Source organism: Rhea pennata, chromosome 1 (genome assembly GCF_028389875.1).
Source record: "Rhea pennata isolate bPtePen1 chromosome 1, bPtePen1.pri, whole genome shotgun sequence".
NCBI lineage: Eukaryota > Metazoa > Chordata > Aves > Rheiformes > Rheidae > Rhea > Rhea pennata.
In genome coordinates, this window is record NC_084663.1 from 172,787,489 (window position 1) to 172,809,500 (window position 22,012).

Here is a 22,012-nt window from a genome sequence, read left to right on the forward strand (position 1 = left end):
ACATCTTTGATTCTCAGCATTGTAGGAGATTCAACGCAGAGGGATGCACCCACTTCAGAAACAGCAGCTAGACAAATAGGCTCCGTTTCTTCGCATGTTTGTCTTTGTAATGTGTTTTAAAGAGCGTGAAAATGAATGATAGTGATGGTAATGTGAAAAATAAATATATGAAATAATAACATGGCAATGGAAATTTGCTTTAACACTAAATAGGACAAATAGCATCATGTGGATGAAAGAGGTCTGATACGCATTTCTAAGGCAGCATCTACAAGAAATCAAGCTGGTGAGCAGGCTATATTTATGAATGTAAGGGAACTTATTTCCTTCCTTCCTCCCTGAGATGTTTTCAAATTAAAGGAAAAAGTGTGCTAATCTGGAAATGGGGGCTGTTTACCCCCCCTGTGAAATAGTGTACATTTAACTTCAGTAGTATATCAAAAACTATGAATTCTCTCTCTCTCTCTCTCCCCCCCCCCCCCCAATATAATAATAATCCCCTAATAACTTTGGGCAACATCATTTCTAAATATTTATCTAAAAAGTTCTTGTGAGATAAAACTAAATAAAATTTCTTTTATAGAGCCTGTAAACATGTAGTTTTGCTTATTGCTAGCATTTAGGGAAGGGCTGGTTTGAATATCTCTAAAATTACAAGGTTTGTTCAACTTTGTATATTTTTGTGTTTTACTGAACAAAGCATTCAATGTCTGTTGGAAACAGCAGAATAATTTCCATCAAATAATTGAATAGTTGACATCCCAAAGGGACGCATACGCCCTTCAGCCAGTGGGAAAACAGTTCTTATCAGGAAAACACATTGTGTTATATTTCAAAAAATTGAAGAGGTAATTTCATTTATATCTTACTCAGTTTAAATCCTGGCTTGAGAATTTTCTTAGGAACTCACATACAAAGTCACAGTTAATATAACGAGCCAAGTTCTCAGTTGGATTTTGCCTTAGCAGGGCTGGAGCACACATGGGGGTAATTCTTGACCCTTCTCTTGACAGCAGGAAGGCACTGGGATTTTGTTCTTGTTGTTTTTGAAGAATATTGCCGTCCTAAAGGCTTCTACAGCTTTCCTGGTCAGAGTACAACCACACTGAGGGCCAAAAAGCTTTCCAGGTGGAGGAGCATGATGGCAAGCCCGTGCAGCCGCTGCACTATCCAGACATCATCAGTAAAGCCACTTGGCTAGCAGCCTAATTGCCAATCGAGAAAAAGCAATAAGGCATATTATCATGAAGGGCAGAGATTTTGTACTTTGTGTTTGAGTGCAAATGAAACAGTTTCTAGTGTGACTAAAAGATCTGTTAAAGATGAAGTTACTTCCTTAGATTTCTTAGTACAAAATGTACTTTATGGCTGCATGCTATCCACCTACAGAAATAATCTTGTTCTTAATCAAATTTCATCCCTCTCTTGAACACTTGACATAGTAAAAGCAGCGCTGTTTTGGTATGGAGGCTTTAAGGGAACCAGTTTGTACAAGCCACTTTCTTCCGGCTTCCTGACTGAGAGACTGACTTATTGAAGATGAAGCTAGTTTTGCCACTGACTTGCCTGAGGTCAGCATCCAAGTTGGGTATCTTTGGGACTGCTGAACTGATGTAGTGATAAACAAGGAATTGGTGAAATTCACCTCTTTGGTGTGTATGAGAAGTAGGTAGCTGTGTTGTTGCTTAATTAGAAGTGGAAGGAGTCTGCCTACCCGCAGTTACTCTGAGTACGGACAGAGTATTCACCAGACTGGAAGCAGGATGATTTCAGTAATGGAGAGCAGAAAAAGAAGTAGCTGTTCACATCCTCTAACTAGTCTGTGCAAAAGTAGTAAATAGACATGGGAACTATTCCAGCCTGTGGACTGTAGCCATACATTCCTCTTTCCCAGAAATTATATGGGCTAGCAATTTCTACAACTTCCAGGAATATCTTTTGTCCCAGTGTGCAGCTGCAGCCAGCAGAAATCTTTCAGATACTCACCAACAGCGTGAAACTGTGAATATATAAATTCATATCAGTGTGACAGTGAGTGTCAAAGCCGAGTGACAAACCCTGCCGGTGATCCTCTAGAATGGCAGTTCTGAAGGAGGAGGTGGCCTAAGACTGGGGGAAGAAGAGCGAGAGTAAAAAGGGCAGGTGAAGGAAGGAAGTGGCAGTCCCAAGGAAAAGGGGCTGAGGAGCTAGACCCAGGGAAGCCCAGAATATTGCTGTTCTTTCAAGTCAGACTATATTATTAAGAGCTGTGGGAAAACAAAGATACAGGGTAAGGTAGTGGGTTTTTTGGTATTGTGATAGTGTATTAAAATTCCAGTCATGAAATTTAGCACCCTACTGTTCTTATTTTGCTCTGCAAACACAGAACAGCAAAAAAGGGTGCAGCAAGGAGCCTGTAATTTAAGTGAAGAGATACTTGATGACATGCATCATTTAAAGTCAGATACAAGTTAGCATACTGAATATAGGCACTAACTCCTTGTATAACATAAAGCTATCAGGATTCCTCGTTGTTCATGAATGCATTGTAATGCTATTTGTATAGTCTCTGGGAGTTAGTAACAATTTTGATTTATGGAATATTTTCAAATATTCTTTTGTAAAAACTTGCTTTCAATAGGAGAGGAAGCTCAGAGGAAGAAAAAAAAACTCAGAAAGCTCAAACTTTATTCATTAGAGGAGAGTTTTAGAAAGAGAAACACTAATCACTGAAGCATGATTTTGTGCTCAGCAAGATTTCTGTCCCAAAATGAGTTAAATCATTTAGTCCCTTTTTCTTATCCAGATCAAATAATATGATAAGTATTTTATCTCTGCAGTAGATTTAGTCTTTGCAATATATATTCTCAGAGATAGTAGCACTGTAGATGGCTATGGAGCATATGAAATTGTTTTTGAGATGACATATTCTGTTGGGGTTGGCAGGTTATCTTTACATACATAAACATAGATACACTATTTAGTAGTTATCAAAATCTGTTTGAGGACACAGAATATGACAGATGACCACCCATAATTGCATTATACATTGGTATCCCCAGGGTAATCAAATATTTAATATATTGATAATAAGCCTTCTGAACAAGAAGAAAAGGTCACTCATAAGAGCTCCAGTCCCGGTGGATGCAATGTCTTGATTTAATGTCACTAACCTGGCAAGACATTATTTGTCAGTTTTGTCAGCTAAGGATACACAAGAGATAATTTGTAACCACCAGATCAGTCCCACATTTGTTAGTCTAACCAACGAGAGAGAGGTTCTTACTTAAGTGAATGCATAGGCAAGACCTGAGTAGGTCACCCCTGTATAGGCATTGGGCCTGGATCTGCTGCACAGATGCAAGAAATCAGAGTGAAAATACATGCTGAGGATAAAATGCAGTGAACAGGATACAGCATGAAAGGACCCCTACATTAGGAAATGCGGCATCTGTACTGTTTCTCCAAACAGCCAGAACAAAGGTGAAAAAAGTGAACATGTATATACTCATCTAATTTCCATCCTAGAAATTTCAACTCAGTCCGTACCTCCAACAGTGCTCTTTATTTCCTTTTTTTTAATTTCCTCTGCTGAGAATGCCAGTATCACTGTAATTCGTGTATGTGTTTCCAGAAAAACATGAAGGAGAAGTATGAATGCAGAAGGAATAAGAAAGGTGAAAACCAGGACCTCATGCTCTCAAAGTTGAGTTTGAGGTGCTGAGTTATCCTGTTTTCTGTTTTCTGTAGAAAGGTCTGTTATGTGTAGAAAGAAACAAAAAAGAAAGAAAAAGCTCAGCATTGCCGTAGGCTCCTTCTGTAGTGGATGGTAGGACTGTTAGTACATAAACATGCCTGTGAATAAACCTGGCTTTCCTACTAGCTGTGAAAGGAAGAGACAATATAGATGTTCTTTCTCTTCCAGCTGTTAGACCTGAACTAACACAGTTAAACATGATTGGCATACAGCATTTCAGGAGCTATTCCTGTTTTCAGGAAGGCATACAATACTTTGTCATCAGATCTGAAGAACAGACTTTTGCATATGCACTTTATTGCACATGTAAGTTCATTGTGATATTTTCCTGCTACTTGAGACTTCCATATTTTCATGGATTTCCACTTCAACTGAGAAGAACATTTTACATTTTGTCTAAAGCAAGGTATTAAAATTAAAAAAAAAGGGGGGAAATTCAAAGAAATTCAAGCTTGCTTTAGCTCATGGCCACTCTGTTATCTTTCCTTATAATGTGTAGGTATGTGAATTTGTAAATATAAACATTTATGTAGGAACTGTTCAGAAAAATGTGAACGTAGGTTAGAAACTCTCTTTAGAAAGAATGAATCACAATGACTGTGGCTGAGTGCTAGAACATGCTGCCCAGAGAGATGCAGTTTTTCTGTCTTTGCAGGTTTTCAGAACAAGATCTAACTCTGAAGTTAATGCTGTTTAGAGCAGCAGATTGGAGTAGGTGACCTCAACAGGTGCCTTCAAAGTTGAGTTTTTCTTTATTCTGCATTTTGTTTTATTCTGTATTCTACAGCAGTGTGACATGCTATAAAAGGTGATGTTCATGTGAGTTTGATCTGACCTTCAATATTCAGAGCAATCTTTGAAATTTGTTCAGCTGTTCTCAAAAACTGGAATTACAGATCATGCTGCTATGCATTTTGTATAAGTTGAATGCATTAGAAAAAAACATGTTTAAAACATATTAAACAATTTTAGTCATTTATCATCTCAAAATCTATGAGGCTAAGTGTCTTACCTGCTGTAAGTCCATCTACCCAGACCAGGGAGGAGAGAGGAAGCAATGAAGGACAGTTACATTTATATTTAGAAGTACTGAAAGTATCTTGTCTATGTGTAAAACTTTATAGCTTTACCAGCAAATGTTTCTAAAACTTCCAGGGATAGAAACAAGCTCTGTATGCCCTAATGTCAGTTAGGAGAAATGTGAGATTCTTTTTCATGAATTTTCATGAATACCTGAGCCTGGTAATTCAGTAGAGTTGTCACTCTTCCAGGAGTTGCTAATGCCCGTTCTTAGCTATGGCCAAATGTAGTTTTGTGGGAATAAGTTTGTTTTTGCTTAATGACTGGCCCAGATTCTGGTTCTTATAGTGAGATTTGTAGCCCATGCAAGTTGTCCTACTGGAGTAAACTTCCTGTTTCCCAGTACCAGGAATAAATGTTTAAATAATACAGGCAATGCTTAAGTGCAGGATAGTTAACTGGTGTAATTCTGGCGCTCTTCTACACAGTAAGTCTCTAGTGTAAAATTTTCTTAATTAATGATCAGTGTGAAATAGAAAAATAGGTAGAAGAGGTTTTTTTATTATTATTTTACTGTCATATCAGAGTTCATTATAGTCTTGAATTTTAGGCTTTCTCTGTCCTGTGGGGCAGTGTGCTTTGTGGTCCTGGTCCTACGGTCCTCAAATCCAGGAGAGGTACTGGAGCATCCTGTAGACACTTTCTGGCTCAGCTTCCTTTCCTTGCAATCCAAGCACAGTGAAATGAGGTGAAAGAGGAGAACATGCTATGTGCTCAGATCTCATCCTGGTGTGGAGCTGGGATACACCCGAAGGAGAACATGGTTTGGGGAACTGGAAAGCACTCCCACGTGCTGCAGCATAAACATAGTTAAGAAGCACCATAAAGCAGCTGTCTTGTTCTCATGTCCCAGTTTAACGCAACTAGTAGCATAAATGATGGATAATTTTGATAAGACATGCCCAGTTCTGCTTGTTGATTGACATTGGTGCTTTTCCTAGCACCAAAAGCTCTTTCTCACTGCCCGGAGCTTGTTTTTCATCATAGTTGCACATTCAGTTCTACTACTGCCAGAAAGATGTTGTAATGCCGTTTGTTTTTACAAGGCAAGTCAGCAATCCAAGCAACTTTAGTTGGTCTCAGTAGGAATAAATATTGTTGATAAAGTCATGATCACAGATATGTGGAGTATTTTGTTTGCTGGCTACCCTGAATAAGAATGTGAGAATACAAGAGTGGCCATACGGAGCTGGACCAAAGGTGTCTCTTCCCCCACGCTCTATCTCCAGCAGTGGCCTGAGCAGATATCTAGGTGAAAATATAGAAGGACAAATTCACTGTGTTCCTATTCCCATCTGCTCCTGTCCTAGTTTCCCACTATTTTCAGCTCAGAGGCTTTCTGAACCAAATGTATTCAAATCATTTCATATCTGTATATTGTTTACCCATGTAATTTTCCCATTTAATATGTTTGCTGTTTGCACATACAGCCAAATTCCTCCTTCCTTTCGTGACAAAATGTGTAATTTCCAGTGTAAAATCACCTTAAAATGTACTAATTGAAGTAACTACTGCTAATAAAATTGAGTAGTGCATATTTTCCTTTTACGATCATCTTAAGTACTGCTTGATATGTTTTAATGTCTAACATTCCTAAGGCAGATGTTTGCTGTTCATGAAACATTAATTAGAATCTAAGAATTAGAGGAGAAAGAATTCATATGTATATACACATGTGCATCTGTTTTTTTCTGTGAAAAGAACACATTAGAAATTATATTTTTTAAAAAAAGACAAGAAGTAAATATTCAAGGGCACTATTTCAACAAGAGGTTACACCCAAACCTATTAAGCAAATTAAAGTGGAAAAGCTACTACTTTTTATATAGTATGGTTTTGGCATCTCACTACTATAGTAGTAGCTGAAATTTTTAAAATTGTAGGGAAAAATAGTGTGTACCAAATTTTATCACAGTTTAATATGTTCATAATTTCCAAAGTTATTTTCACCAATATACTGAGTGGGAACATAACATTGTAAGAGCTATCAGAAAAGGAAGTTATGTTATGTTAAAAACTACTGGTGTGTGGGTAGGGGGGTAGTTTTACAGAAAACAAATACATCTAAAAGAGTTAGAAACCTGGCAGTGCATTTCAAAGGACACGTGAGTACCCATATTTTACCTGTTATGTTTGAAACCTTTTTAGAGTGGTTGAATGAGCTGTTTGCTGCTGTGCATGTATTTACTTGACTCATAAATGTACCAGAGGCATCAAACAAATGTGTTAGGACTACTTTTTTCTCCACTTCTCACTGTCTTTGGTGAAGAGCAGCTCTGTGAGTCTGTGCGTAGTCTTCACTGACTCATTTCACGTGAAGAAAGACAGAAAACTATCATGGGTGAAAGCATATTGCTTGGCTGCTTGATTGGTTTGCTCCGAGGGTGCAACTCTTACGCTGGGTCCAAAGGCCAAGATTTTCAAAAATAATGCAGAAAATTCCACTCTGAAGCCCATAGGTGCCCACTTAAGAGCTCTGATTTCCATAACTGCTAAGCAACCCAGGATCCCTTTGAATTATGTGTATGTGCTAGCGATCCAAGGATTTTCTTAAACTGCTCATTACAGTACTGAGAGTAGGCATATTATATCTGAATTTTGTGCTTTTATTTCATTTGCATGCATTCTTAGTGAATGTGCCTGAAAGATTGGCCCAAAAGGTATGCACATCTCATAAATTAACGATTGTCATTGCTAGATCTATATACTGTTTATCTATTTACATATTTTATATTTAAATCTTTTTTCCCATTTTTGAAAAAGAAAAACTGTAAATATCAGGTTTTCCAAAATATTCACGAGGGTGAGATATTAATGTGTGCCTGTTGATTTTATCCTCTATCACCAAAGCACATTATCACCTTCTAAGAACTTAACAGTTATAATCTCTACCAAATTTTTTAATCTCATCTATTTTTGCGTTTTATCTTTGTGTGATTTCTACATACACAAAAATCACCAGAAGGGACTTTGTTGAGGAGAGGGAGGTGGATTTTCCTATTACTCCTTATGTGGATTCTATGTTCGCAGTTTTCTCAGTGCAAAGCATGATTTTCCACTTCACTTACGACCCTCCTAATATAACAGCTAGTTGCCACTGAAAAGGCTGATGACCCTGCCCTCTCCCGTGGCCGTAGGCTCCCATCCTCTCCCAGTGTCGGTGCAGGTGCTCTCCTGACCGCATTATTTTGGGAGCTAAACCAGCAAAAGCAAGCAAGCTGTTCCTGTATTTTGTAGAATTGATTTTTCATCATTGTAGGTCCCTGGGCTGTCTCGCTGCAGGATCAGGCAAGTGCCAGAGCTGACGTAAGAGAAAGCAACTGGAGCAGGACTGTCCAGTTAGGTTAGCTTAGCCGCGTTGTCAGCTCGCATCCTTCAGCAGCCCCGAGCCTGCGAAGGAGAAGCACGGCAGGACGGTGGATCGCGTTTTCCGTACTTTGCGGGGCCTGTTACGGCTTGCTGAGCCGACGGTGCAGACTGAACGACTGCTGCAACGTGCCGGCCCCAGTCCGGTTTTCCTTCTGGTGGAAACGAGAGCGGAGGGGGCAGAGTCGCTACGTGCCTGGGTCTCTCTCCAAAATGAAGTCAGCATCCGTTTCAGCTGACAACGACCCAGAAGCCTTCTTGGCTGCTGTTATTAGCTGTAGCGATTTTTTTTTTTTATTTAGCTCCATCTATCTGAGGAAGAAGCGATACAGCCTCCCAGCTAGCAAGGAGCTGTATGGCAGCGCGGGGGGATTCGGGAGACCTGTACCTCCAAGCCCTGGAGTCGAGGCTCTTCCCATGGCATCCTTCATGGGAAGGGCCAGAGCTCACGGTGCCAGAAAGACCACAGAAGAGTAAGGGCTGCAGTCGGAAGGACGGCTGCGTTACACAAATGCAGCACTCGGGTAGCGTTTGTATTCCTGTAGCAAAGACCTGAAAGTGGTGGGGCGACAGCTTGCTGTGCGACACTTGCTCCTCAGCGGCTGTGTCGGCCAGCTCTTGCCTTGCCAGGAATGGGGAAACACCGGGAAGTTAATACTTCAGTGGGAAAAGAGAAGTACTGTGTGTTTGCCGCAGGGTGAGAGTACGTGTGCAGGCTGTTTCTGTGGAGCAGCTGGTGTGCAGTAACTTGTCACCATGCGGCGAGTTGTTTGTGTGTCTAAGCGCTGAATACGGTTCAGGGCTTTAATCAAGCCACCACGCTCGGTGGGCAGCTCTGCTCTGTGCACAGGAAACGTGGCATCGCTACAGGAGGACCAACAGCATCACTGCAGAACATGTGTTTTTAACAGACCGTCACTGCATGGATTAAGGGCAGGGGCCTTTCACAGTCTGCAGAAAAGAGTGGAAGAAAAACACTCAGGAAATCATAGGCAGCATTAGTAGAAAGGAAAAATAATTTTGCATTGCCTGGCTTATTCGAAGCCCTGTTGTGTGCAGAGCAAATCATGTTCTGGAGAACTTGAAGGCCATCTGCTGGTGAAGTCTAACTCTTTTTCTCAATTTGCAGACTTCTTGCCTCAGAGAAAAGCACTTAGCCCAGTGTGAGTTTCAGAGATGTACGGGTTCAGTTTCAGCTGTAAATACCACGGGTGACATTCACCCTAAATCACCCTAAATGCTCACAGCCAGACACCATCTGATTTCATTCATTTCACCTTATGGGCAACTATGACCATAGGTGTTGCTAGTGTTTGGTGGAGAAGACAGGCAGTCTCCTAGGGTTTACCTTAGCATAGTCATTTCTACAGTAGTACAGAAATTGCACTGTTTCGCTAAATAATTAAATACAAATAAAAAAAAAGTCAAGCTGACAAGTCAGAACCAGACTTTCTTCTTTGTTAATTTTAATCTGTCAAATCTGACGGCTCGATGGTAATTTGATCCCTCCTGTAATTTCCCTGGGATGTGGTGTATGGTTTCAGTCCTCCTGTAGCTAAACCCCACCTTGAGCCTTAAAGGCTGCCCGAGTTTCTCACTCTGGGCAGACTGGAAGGGACACTTGAAATCAAGAGAGGCAAGCTGCTATAATATGGTTTAAAACATTTTTTTTTTATTTCATTTCCATGATTTTAAAAGCATTGTATGCAAAAAAAACCCTCCTCTCAAAATAAATACCTATGAATACCCAGACATTTCCATTCTTGAGTACCGCGCTTTGTTTGTCAAGTGGGATACCAGAGAGCAATACTTTCTGGAGCTTTGTATTGAGCAAAGCCAACTGGCAGAACCCCTATGGCTTTTAAAAAGTACCAAACACCATTCAGAGGCCTTTATTTTTTTATGTGTCTCTGGGTGGTTGGCAAGGTTGTTTTGCAGAAATTGCCCAAATCGGTGGAGCTTGCCCCTTTGCTGCTGCAGGACTGACGGAAAGAAGGGAGGCAAAGGAATCGAACGTTATTGTGAGAGGGACTTACCTCAGAAAGCTTAAAAATGGGTCTTCATGCTCTTTTTACAACTTTTTGTGGTGTCTCCATTTAGCAAGTCACATGGCTTGTGCGAGGCAAAAAGCAGAGCTTGTGTTCCCAGCTAGGATTTGGCTGTTTTTCTACCTGTAACATGTTTTCTGTCTCTCCATCTCCAAAGTTACAGTGACAGAGGAAGATCACCTTGGAGATGTGCTCTTAGCTGTTATGTGTATGTGTCGCTCTTGTTGGTTAGTATATTATTTAGCGTACACTGCTGAAACGGAAAGTATGAGGCTACATCTGCTTTTTCTAGCCGACGGTAACCTTTCTCCTCGGTGTCCTGAACAAGTAATAGCTGTGAAGCTTTCTATGGAAAATGGCAAGGCACGGCGCTTTCTGTCGCTTGCTTTGCTGCTTGCCGAGCTTGGAAGAGGTGGGCCTGACGCTTTGCCTTTTAGAAAGAGTGAGTAATCGAATGGAGAAACAGCAGCACTGACTCTGTGCCACCTTCCTGGCACCATTTTATTCCATCCTTTCCTGTATAAATGCCAGGGTAAGCACCGAGCTGCTCATAGCCATGAGGTCACCCTCTTGTACGTGACAAATAGCCTTTTACGAGGTGCTGATTGTGTTGGAGGCTCTTTTCTCTCCATACTGGAAGTTACAGCAGCATAGTGAGCTTGATCCTCCTCCCATTTAAACAAGCTGTACTATCCAGGATCTGAACGCCCTGTTGCAAAATAGGCATTTAAGACAGCTCATAAATCACATACAGCAAAAATGAAGCACAAATATTTATTTTTTAAGATAAAGATTTTCTAATCTTGGGCTTATGTACCTTGAGTGTTGAGCTTGAAGGTTTGATTTACACATTTGCTTTTTATTTTAGCTGCTGGGATGTTTTAAAAAAGTGAGACTTATCTCAATGAATCATCTAAACCAAGTCTTTTATTTGCCTTGAGATGCAGATGCTTAAACGCAATACCCAAGCCATTTCTATGACAGCAAAACATATCTGTATTCCTGTCACATAGGTAAAATGTTAATCATCCTGCTCACTTGGAGACTGCTTTTAGTTAGTTGTTGATATTACAGTCCTCTGTCTATTCTTTCCTCTGTTTCAGAGATTTCCTTTCTGCCCATTTACATGCCTCGTATTCTAAACAAAAATAATTATTCTGAAAAAATTCTTAGCCTGAAGATGAAGTATAAGCACATTTCAAGTGTTAAAAGAGGGCTGTCAGAAAGAGTACTCCAATATTATTATTTTTTTTTAATTGTAGTTTTGTTAAATTAGGATCGTATTATGAAAATATTTAAACAAAAACAGAAATTTGGACTACCATAAATTTAAGGCTTAAAGATTTGTAATATAGCAGATTGGAACATCAATGAAGTCACATGCTAATGCTGTGAGAGCCTTTATGCAAAGTTCTAGCCCAGTATAAACCGTCATCACTAAGTTTTAGAAATCCCTAAAAATAAAGTTTATGCCAGAACAGCTATAGCTGTAACAACACTGGCTCTTGTAACAGAAGGTTGAATATTAGTGTTGACATAAAAACTTCTCCAGAGATACATCAACCTCAATATTTCTTTCAAATGCCATTCTTAGTGTTTCATCTTCCTCAAAGGTACATACTTATTTCTTATTGTGGACAGATTCAGATTTCTCTTGATAATTTATTTTCATTTGACAGTCACAAATTATTTCAGGATCTGAGAACTTGCTTCATAAGAGTATAAAAGAGCTGGCTGATGAATCTCTAGATCATTTGTCTTGAATGTCAATAAACCTGGGAAAGTCATGGAAGTCCCAGAAAACTTGGGGAAGGCTAATGTTGTCCCAGTATTTAAAATAGCTGTAACAGGTGAACAGAGAAAGCATCATGCTGGTGTTTAGCTGTAAGTGAACATGACTGCTGTGCAATATAACCATAATGGAGCTGATAAGGAGATCAATTAATAATGATTTATAGCTGAGTAATATAATTAATGGGAAGCAATGAGGGCTTTTAAAAAATGGATCCTGGCATACCAACTTGATAACATTTTATGACACAAATTTATCTAACCAAGGCAAATATATTGTTGTAGTAAACTTATTTAAAGCATTTGACATGGTATGCATTGTATTTGGAACTCAAACAATATATTTTAATTGGTTAAAATTGGGATAACTGGTAGGTCCTAGGACATTTCTGTATGGAATATCTTCAGTGAGCATATGCATTTCCATAGGAATTTTTCTCTAGCTCTGTGCAGTTAAACTTTCTTATTAATCAGTGGCCTGGAAGGAAACAAAATTAAATAGTTGGCAGGTGATAGACTGAGAATTGTCAAATAAGGAAGTGGAAAGATCATTAATGCAGGCTGATCTGGGTATCTTAGCAAATGATGTGTTTGGTCAAATAGGGGCATCCACAGTCCAGATCTGGGTACTAGAAACATCTTTTAACAAAAGGTTTCAAGATTAAACTTATCAAAGATAAATTGTGAAGTCATGTATAAAGTTCTTCAGAAAAAAACGAGTTAGTGAACTTGAAGTTGGAGACGTTTAAAATAGAAATTAAGCTCAGATAAAGTGAGGCTAGTTCATTTTCAAAGCAGTATTTCAAGGATGTGGTGATTTCTCTGACATATTAAACACTTTTAAATCAGAACCTGAATTATTTCATACTGCAAAATATATTGTATTCAAATAGGAACTATTTTAAAGAGGTGCTGTCATCTGTGGTGTGGAAAAAGAAATATTTAAGCAATCATTAAGGTCCCTTCTGGCATAATGATCTGTTAAAACTGATTTTGGCAGTCCCAAGATATATATCATGCTCTTGCTTCATTTTTTGCTTCTGTTATGTTTTACAGTTCAATTTCACCATTCAGTATTGAGAGCACAAGACGTCAGAGAAGGTCTGAGTCTCCAGACTCCAGGAAGCGGCGCATCCATCGGTGTGACTTCGAGGGATGCAACAAAGTATACACAAAAAGTTCTCACCTGAAGGCTCACCGAAGGACACACACAGGTAAGACTTCACTGGCATTGTGTTCTGGCGTTAAAACAAGTAGGTTCCTTTATGCCTAGTTTAGGATGTACTGAACTTGTCGTGCATCTTATGCAATGAGTCGTAGTTCTGTATATAACTGATGGAGATGTCTGTGGGTGCATCTGCCATCAGCATTTTCATGCAGATCAAGAGCGTGCTTTTGAATTGAATTTCCCTGTCATCCCCACTTCCTATGCTTTGCTTCACAGCACAAGAGTAGTCTCAGAGAGCACAAACTGGTCTTCTTTCAGAGAAAGCTAAACAGGAAAGTGCCCTCTGGGGACACATCTAGTGTGCTTCAGTGCATGGGACTGACCAAAGTAGTCCAAATAAAACTCCCAAGAACAGCATGGTGGGACACATCCATGGGCATGGATCTTCAGCACCAACTGTTTGACTCTACAGATCTGCTCGTATTGAGCTGCTGCTTGCTTTTATAGATTTAGCCTTTGAATGGTAGGTGCCACTAAATGCCTTCAGTTCAATTCAAGTCTAAACTTAGGAGAGCGGGATTTCTTTCCGGAGGCCTTCAGAGCCAACTAGCACTTACTACAAAGGGGACTTGATCGGTTTACGAGGACAAGTACACTAGATCCCTATAATGGAGGTGCAGAGAGGTACCTACATTAGATGAACTGGATCCCATTTAATGATCCTTACTACTTAACACTTACTTGATACTTGGTGTCCTCAATAATTTTATGGGCTGTTACTAGTACATATGATAAGCATCCGAGGGTAGCTGAGGCAGTGATTTGTAAATGTTATATTTTATTGTGGATAAACTCTGAAACAGCTGCTTGAAGTCATCAAGAGCAAAAAAAGCAATAAATTGATGACTAAAAAAGGTAGTAAACTGAGCACTCTGCTTCAGTGCTGTCCCTTGCTCTGCTATTAAAGTTGCTATTTATTGATCTTTCCACTTTTTTTGTACTTCAGCCTTTTTGTAACTCCTCGGAGAAAAGATGGTATTTGTCCAGCATGTAGCACAATGTTATTCTTTGCTGAGAGCTGCTGGTGCTTTCTGTGGTGTGATATACTTTACAGAGTATGAGATACTATTTCAAAAATAAAATGATGGCCTCTCTATTGCAAATGAGGCTGTGTCTCCATCACACTTTCCAATATGTCTTTTGGTTGTTAGGACTTTTGTTGAGAGGAATACTGAACAAGGCTCCATCCTAATACCCCATACTAAACCAATTTCAGTAAGGTAAGAGTCCCTTCCTTAAACAGCAGAAATGTTCTAGGAATTTAGTTAGGTTTTCCTCCAGGTCAATTATTCTGGTTTCTTCACATCTTACCAATACTGCTTGTGCTACCTTCTCTCTCTTAATGTATTATGTCTTGTCTTAATGCTTTTTTTCATTTCCTTCCTTTTTTCCCCTCTTCAACCTAGTCTTCCGTCCCTACTCCTCATATCTATTTTATATACCCTTACCCCTATACTCTGCCATTCTTGTTTTCCTTCCTCTTTTATCCCAGTCTAACCCTTTTTCTTCTCCTTGTCCTGTTTTCTAAATTACTTCCTTATTCATTGCCTGTATCACCCTTTGAGCATGTTATGGGTGTAGCAGATTAGAAGGCAGAGAGCCAAGAAGAGGTGTGAAACCAGTAGACATTTGGGGTTGGATGTGGCTTATACCACAGGGAGGTTAAGCTATTCTAGCCATTAAATTAAAGAGGATAAGAAAACATAGTGGAAGAAACTGGGTTACAAACTGTATGGAGGGGTTGGGAACCTCAGAAATGTCACAGCCATGTTAGCATAGGAATATAAAACATTATTGTCTGCCATGAGATTTTAAGTTTAATCTTACCAGCCACTGAGAACCACAGTTGTCATTGACTTTAATTAGTGACTTGCCGGGAGTCTGTAATTCACTAGTGATCTCCTGGCAGGCTCACTCTTGTGTGCAGTGCGTCCAGATCAGTGTTAGATAGTCTGCGTCTCTGAAGCTCAGGCTGTGCGCTTAGAGTGCTCGAAACTAAAAGCACCAAAGGTTTAAAATGGTGTGGTTACTGCAGCTCGTACAGCTGTAGCTCTTCAGCAGTGTTAAGGGAGTTTCCGTACCCGTGGTAATCATACAGTTCATCTCCCCTAGCTTTGGTTCTCTGACAGTGAGGTGTCCAGGCTAAGCTATCTGTCTGGGATCTCTCCTAGTTGGGCAAGCAGGACTGGCACCTTTGGGGCACGTTATTCTGTCTCCAGATAGTAGAGGTGGATGAACTGGCATGTGAAGATGTTTTTCTTTCACCGCTGAATAAAGAAGCCCGGATACCAACCTCTTAGCTGGGTGAAATGAATCCCCATCCCAAAAGCCTGCTGCCTAAAATATTTTGTAGTAATGTTGAGTGTTGGTTTATTCCTTCGGGGGGAAAAGAAAACCTAACGGGAAAAATAGCACCAAATTTAAAACCTTCATAAAATGCTCATCTGTTAACTGCTTTATATTGTTGTAGCTTCATGTCTGCTGTAATGTATGAAATTTTAAGTAGTCTTGAGAGAAGATAAATGCTGAATTTAGCCAGGAGATCCAGTGAGAAAATCTATACTGTGCTGTTAAAATGAAATATGTTTTGCAGATCACTTTTCAGGTCTTGGTAAATCATGTAGCACTGACCATAAATATACTCTATGTATTAATCTTGTCTTGCTTTTTTTTTTTTTTTATCTTAACCTTTAGTTTTACTTCAGGCAAAACAAGTTAATTATTCATGTATGACCCACAGTAATTAGTGTGCAGTTTTGGATAAGTATAAATGAATTATGACAGCTATGCACGCAAGGGTGAGCAAGTTTGAATAGGAAACTGAGAAAAGATCACAGAAACTCAGCATTGCATAATCTGGATTTTTTTTTTTAAGCAGGCTGATCTTGCTCACAATTGTTCAACTGAGCAGGATGTGTCTGAAAACTAGGGTTTTTTTCCGTTTTATATATATGCATAGCAAGTAAAACATTCGCAATCATTTGGACACAACAAAAAAATAATAGGGCACTTTGACAGTCGTTGTTGATTGGAAAGTATACTTCTTTTGAACTTAATTAAAAAAGGAGAACAAAATTTTGCAGACAGTAACAGTAGCATTTAATTCTCTTTGTGTGACACCTATTTTTTTTTTTAAGTATGCCAAGGGCCAGCTCCCAAACACTTGCTCACGAGTGTCTTTAGAACTTAGTGTAAAGGTGTGGGCATCGCCCGCTGGGGGGCGTGCTTGAACTACACATCGCTTCGGGAACTAGAGGGATGGTGAATGCAACCTCTCCTAGAGCCTTCCGTAAATCACAAGCACTTGCTATCGAATTTCTCTTTCTAGTACCATGTTTTTGTGGCTGTTTTGCCGTATTGTCAGATACAAATATCAGGAGGAATCGGGTGCGATGGAGAGCCTTCGGGGCTCGCAGTCAGTCTTGCAGCTCAGGTTTATCAGCTCTTTCTGCAGGGAGAAACTATGAGAAATTGGCTCGCCTGAGTTGTGTTGAGTTAGTTTCGGCTTCAGTGAATGTCAAGAAAATTACTAATGTGTGACTTTTCGAATGAGCAGTCTTGAAGAGTCAGAAAACAAGGAATCCTGAGTTGTATTGCTAATCTGTGTATGGCTGCATTGCGCTCTCCCTACGTACTTGTGCTGTCCCGGTAATAGCTGGGAATTTTAATTTCTGTTCACTGAGAAGTGTGCACCCACGAACTCTCAGTGTCACTGATGTTCTTCCCTTTGCTTCTTTTTTTATGTATTTTTAAGACTGGTAGGGAAACAAACAGAGCACTGTTGTGTGATACATAATTGTCATTTCACATCTTTCAGGCAGTATTAAAGCTGTCAGTGAAGCTTCCACTAGGGCAACTGAGCATTTCAAACTAAGTAATTTTGATTTTTTCCACAGTGTTTTTTTTCCTGTCAAAATTTCATTCTAAAACTATTTAAATTTATCTTAATAAATTACTGTTTCCTTTCCTACTATCCTTTGTTTGTGCAAGATCTACACACTCTCTCTCTTTTTTACAGAGAGATGATGAAAATCTGATATATCTTATGTAAATTGAAGAGGCAAATCATGCCTTCTGTTGAGAGGCTGATACAGGTTATAAAAACTAGACTTTAATACCTGATCTGTGAAGGTGGTGAAACTGAAAATATTTGATCTATAAAACTATAAAACTGGTAGTAAATGTCAAACATTTCATTATTTGGCAAAGAACAGATATTTTCACACTATGTATTTGAGGGCATGCCTCTTGACCTCCCTAGTTGGCTGGACATTTCAGAAATGTCAATGAAAAGTTGCAAAACAATCAAAAATGTTTTGCAGTTTACCTGCAAAATTTCACTTTACTCATCACTATTTTTTCAGTCAGGTGAGAAGTTAATGAATGATGAACAGGACAAGGCCGTACAGTTCTGATCAAATGCAAGGCAGTAAAGTCACAGATGGAGTAATACATGCCATATGTGTATTAATATAGCCTCAATCACTGTCATACTAGTGGATGAAGGGGGTCTATGGAAAGACTGAGGACAGGAGAGCCTGTTTTAGGGAGAGAGGAGGGGGAAAAGAAGAACAAATACATAGGACCCTTTGGGCTAACTGCTATAACAATGCAAAGGAGGTGTTAGAACATGTAAATACCTTTGCATAGATGACAGTGATCACATGAAAACACACATTTCATTCACAGTCATTTCAGTTCTCTTTTTACCAAAAGAACTGAATAATGAAAAGTAAGAATAGCAAAAGATTTAGTTCTTTAAAGGTTCTGGCTGCCTACAGAGATAGTTCAAGGAACCCTTCTGTGCACTGCTGACTTTGGGGAATGTCCTAGCATATGTATTTGGGCCACCGGTAGGTTCTTCCACCCAGTACTGGCCAAACTGTCCCACTGGTCTATGAGGTAGCTAAAAAGCTACTTTCATTTTTGATCCAGAGGCTGCTTAAACTAGAAATTCTAGTACACAATATTCTATTTTAATCCAAATCCCAAGGCTGACTTTTCCATGTCACGTCCCAGTTTTCATAGGCATCATCTATCTTCTTTTAAATAGGGAGAGCATGTAAATTTGAGGTGTATTATGTAAATTGAAGAGGCAAATTATACTGTCTGTGTTAGGAGGCCGGATAAAGAACACAGAGACTTAAAGCAGGTATAAAGGGTATTATATGGAGAAGAAATGTAAACTCTTCTCTTTTTTCCATGTATGCAGAATTCACTGTGTGGTGTGAATGCGTCACAGTCAAAGTGGTGCCTAGCATGGGGGGTATGACCTGAAATCTAACCGACTAACTACATAGTCATTAAAAGGGAAATTTGATTTTTGCTGGATTTCACATCTAAAGTTGCTCGCAGCTAAATCCATTTCTAGCTTATTGTGGCAACCCTTTTACCATATGGAAAAGCCCAAGGAGTTTAAAACATTGTATTAATCATCCTGAAGAAGTTAATAAAGAAATAAGATGCCTGCTTTAAGATTCTGTGGGCCTTAGCTTTAGAACATCAGACCAGAAGAGATTGTTGTCTCTCTTGAGTCCATCAGATTTTCTTTAAAGCTAATGCAATACAAGTAATTACTGTCCTGTATCTCTGCGTGACCCTATTTCAGTCATAGTTACTAATTTCTAGAGAAATGTGGCACAATTGCTTCCTGGAGTCAACAGCAGCAAAAATCTGGGACATTCTGCTAGGCTTGTAGTGGGAATTGATTTATTCTGTGTGTCTAGGATGTCACCTAGTCACAACTGTGGTTTTGCGCCTGCTGCCAAGGGATGAAGGAGGGCAAAGACTGTATTTAGAAGATCTACTATGAGGCTCAGAAACAGAGCTGTGACTGCTCCTCTTCCCTGAGGAGCCTTAACCAAAAGTCCAAATCATTCTTCTCGGTGCGGGTGCCATAGCAGTTGTGGCAGCTTATTTATGTACTTACAGAGACAGGTTGAATATAGCCTCCAGGCCAAAGAGATTTCGTAGCATTTGGGGCTTTGTCCTTGATCAACGCCTGTATCGTTCCTAAGATATGAGAGCAAATACCTTTGCCGCAGACGTAATGAAGCCTATTTGTCAGTGTCAGGGGGTCTTCACCGGTGCTACGTGGAGGCACTAAACATCTTAGAAATGTGGTTTTGTACCTGAGAAAATGACAGTATTTCCTCTCAGAGAAGTTCCTTTTTAGCTGGGTTGAGACACCACCCTAAAAGAGAGAGGGCTTATGAGTATATGAGTGTTTTATTTAGTCTGTGCTTTTTCAAACATTGCATTCCTCTCACTCACTGTTTCTCCATATATTATTTTAATATGAAAGAGCCCCTGACATTAGTCTTTGTTCTCATTTTCCTTTCAGCAATTTCAGAGCAGAGTAAAGAAGCAGAGGCACCAAAAAAGTTATTTTTGCTCTGTAGGTTTTAAAATTCCATTCATTACCTGTTGTTTTCTTAAAGTCCATTTAATACCTTTTACTAGCTATATGTTCCAGAGAGATATTTACTGGTTTATAATCCCTTCTTTAGACAAATATTAGGAGGAAACAACATTTTCTAAGTAATCCTCTTGGCTTTAACTTGAACTCTGTAGACTTTTTGCCTACTTTAAATTTAACACCTCTTTGTCACCACCCTTCAGACTCTCTTTAAAAGCCAAGCTTTTCTTTCTCATGTCCTATATGCCCCACAGAGCCTTATCCCAGAGCTCTTCCAACTGCACGTAAATCTGTCGAGTGAAAAAAAGCTCGGCTAATAGCAGGTTCGCATGTTGTTCCAGAACCTGAGAATTTAAATAAGCAAAGCCACTTTAAAAATTAATTTCCTTTAAGTAAATTAGGAGATTCTATTTGTATTGGGCGATGCTTTTATTTTTTAATAAATACTTTCTTTTAATGTTTAAAATTTACTGCCAGTTACAATAAACAGCAGAGCTTTCCAGTATGGAAACCAGTATATTTCATGGAAGTCTTCAGTTGTAGCTTTATTGCTCTTTCTTCATGCTACTTCAATTTAGAAGATAGACACATTATTTAATAAACGGAGCTCCTAAAGCCTCGGTCCATTCCCATTGACATTACTGGGTTCAGCATCTCAGGGATAGAACTTACGAGGTATTTAAAATAGGATGTCTGCTGGCAGGTATGTGGCAGGCTATAAAGGCAGACTCACCAATGCCACCACATCCTAGTAAGGTGATCTACAAGAATGTTAAGCTCTGCTAGCTGCCTGACTGTAGTGAGATATTTTTCTGAATGCAGTTACTCATGGGCAGGTGTCCATACCACAAGAAGCTTGTACATCCAGTTCTCATCCAATAGCTACTACATGGAAAATTAAAAGATTTCATTTCTGGCGCATCTTGCGAGCTCTGAATTCACCTTATACCCAGGGAATCGCTTCTCCGCATTGTAGGTCTGATGCTGTGCCGATATGGAAGAATGCCCATGTGGTTATTCCAAGTTACTTTGATGGGAAAGCAAGTCAAATTGTGTCTGTGATTGCTTTCAGTCTCTAGGTTATGAAAATTATTTGCAACAGTGCTCCTTGACTTTGTAAATATGGGGTGCATATGTGTTTTGTCTGTGTGTGGCACGAGGGAATAATGATGATTTCATTATGCAGAATAAAATCTTCTCTAAGTAAATCATTTAGAACTTAATACTCTACCTCCAAAGAACTGCAGTTCATCTAAGGTCTCAGGCATGATTGCGATCTACCTCTTGTGGCCCTGCAGTGGCATGGAGGCGAGCAAGAACTCTCTGCTCCCGTTCCCTTCAAAATGCTTTCCCAGATGTTGCACCCAGACCTAAAGGAGTAAGTAAGCATTACAGGCTTTTCAAGGACATTAATTCTTGCAGCCAACTGAAATGCAGAGAGAATGGGATATCAACTTGCTCCTTAAATGTCCAATACTAATGATACCACCTGCCTTTGCTGAAGTGCTTCTGGAATTGCTCATGCCCCTATTGACCTTATCAGGGCAGACTGTCCATCAGGAGTTCACTGAAAGTAGAGAATGCTGAAAATTGCAAATAAGTCTCACAAAAGCCTTTCTTTTAATGATTTATTCGTGGTTTCTTTTTCTCCAATTTTCTTTTTTCAATGACTAACACAAGGAAAAAGAGGCAAAAGCTGAAATCTAGTGTTTTTAGTCTTCATTTTTTATAGATCAACAGGTAAAAAGAATAGGAATATTTTAGAAGACTTGTCTTTTCCTGACAAAGGGAAAAATCAGGTGACTTACAGAACTGGTGGATGTTTTCTGCACTTCAATATTTTCTCCATATAGGATAAGAAATTTTGTAGTATCTTGGTTACATTAATGATCTTTTCTGAGTGTCTTTTTCCTCATTGTATGTGTTTTTGTCAGTTAATAGTTTTTTTAAGTATCTCATATACTTTTTCTGCACTTTAGAATGGTAACAATTGGCATCTGTTCACTTGAGAAGTTTGGCGGCATTCACAACTCAGTTATTTGATAACTAAGTTTTCTGAGGGAGGTGGTAATCTTGGAGCTCTGGTTCTGTGTACTGCACACACACCAGGGTCCTGGCCTCTGCCCGAGCCTGAGTTCTCGCACAGCACAGACAACAAATAATCAGTTGTGTTAAACTGAATGAGATGAAGCTCGTCCTGTGGAGCCTTTTTGTTGTTTTCTTTGTTTGTTTGGGGTGATCATTTTGATTTGTCTTTTTTTTTTCTGGAAATAGTGGAAGGTTAAACTGAGCAACATATGTTGTTGTTACTGAACATAGAGCAATTCCTAGAGCATTCAGGAATA

The 22,012-nt window shown here is 39.4% G+C and overlaps 1 protein-coding gene across 5 annotated transcripts in view; it reads left to right on the forward strand.

Moving 5' to 3' along the window:
- The window catches only part of KLF12 (KLF transcription factor 12), a 262,186-nt gene that overhangs the window by 222,972 nt on the left and 17,202 nt on the right, over window positions 1-22,012 (forward strand). For all 5 annotated transcript variants that reach the window (XM_062566900.1, XM_062566905.1, XM_062566904.1 and 2 more), the window contains one exon: window positions 13,078-13,235. In XM_062566900.1, coding sequence (XP_062422884.1) covers window positions 13,078-13,235 — 158 coding nt within the window. The remainder of the gene's footprint in view (window positions 1-13,077; window positions 13,236-22,012) is intronic.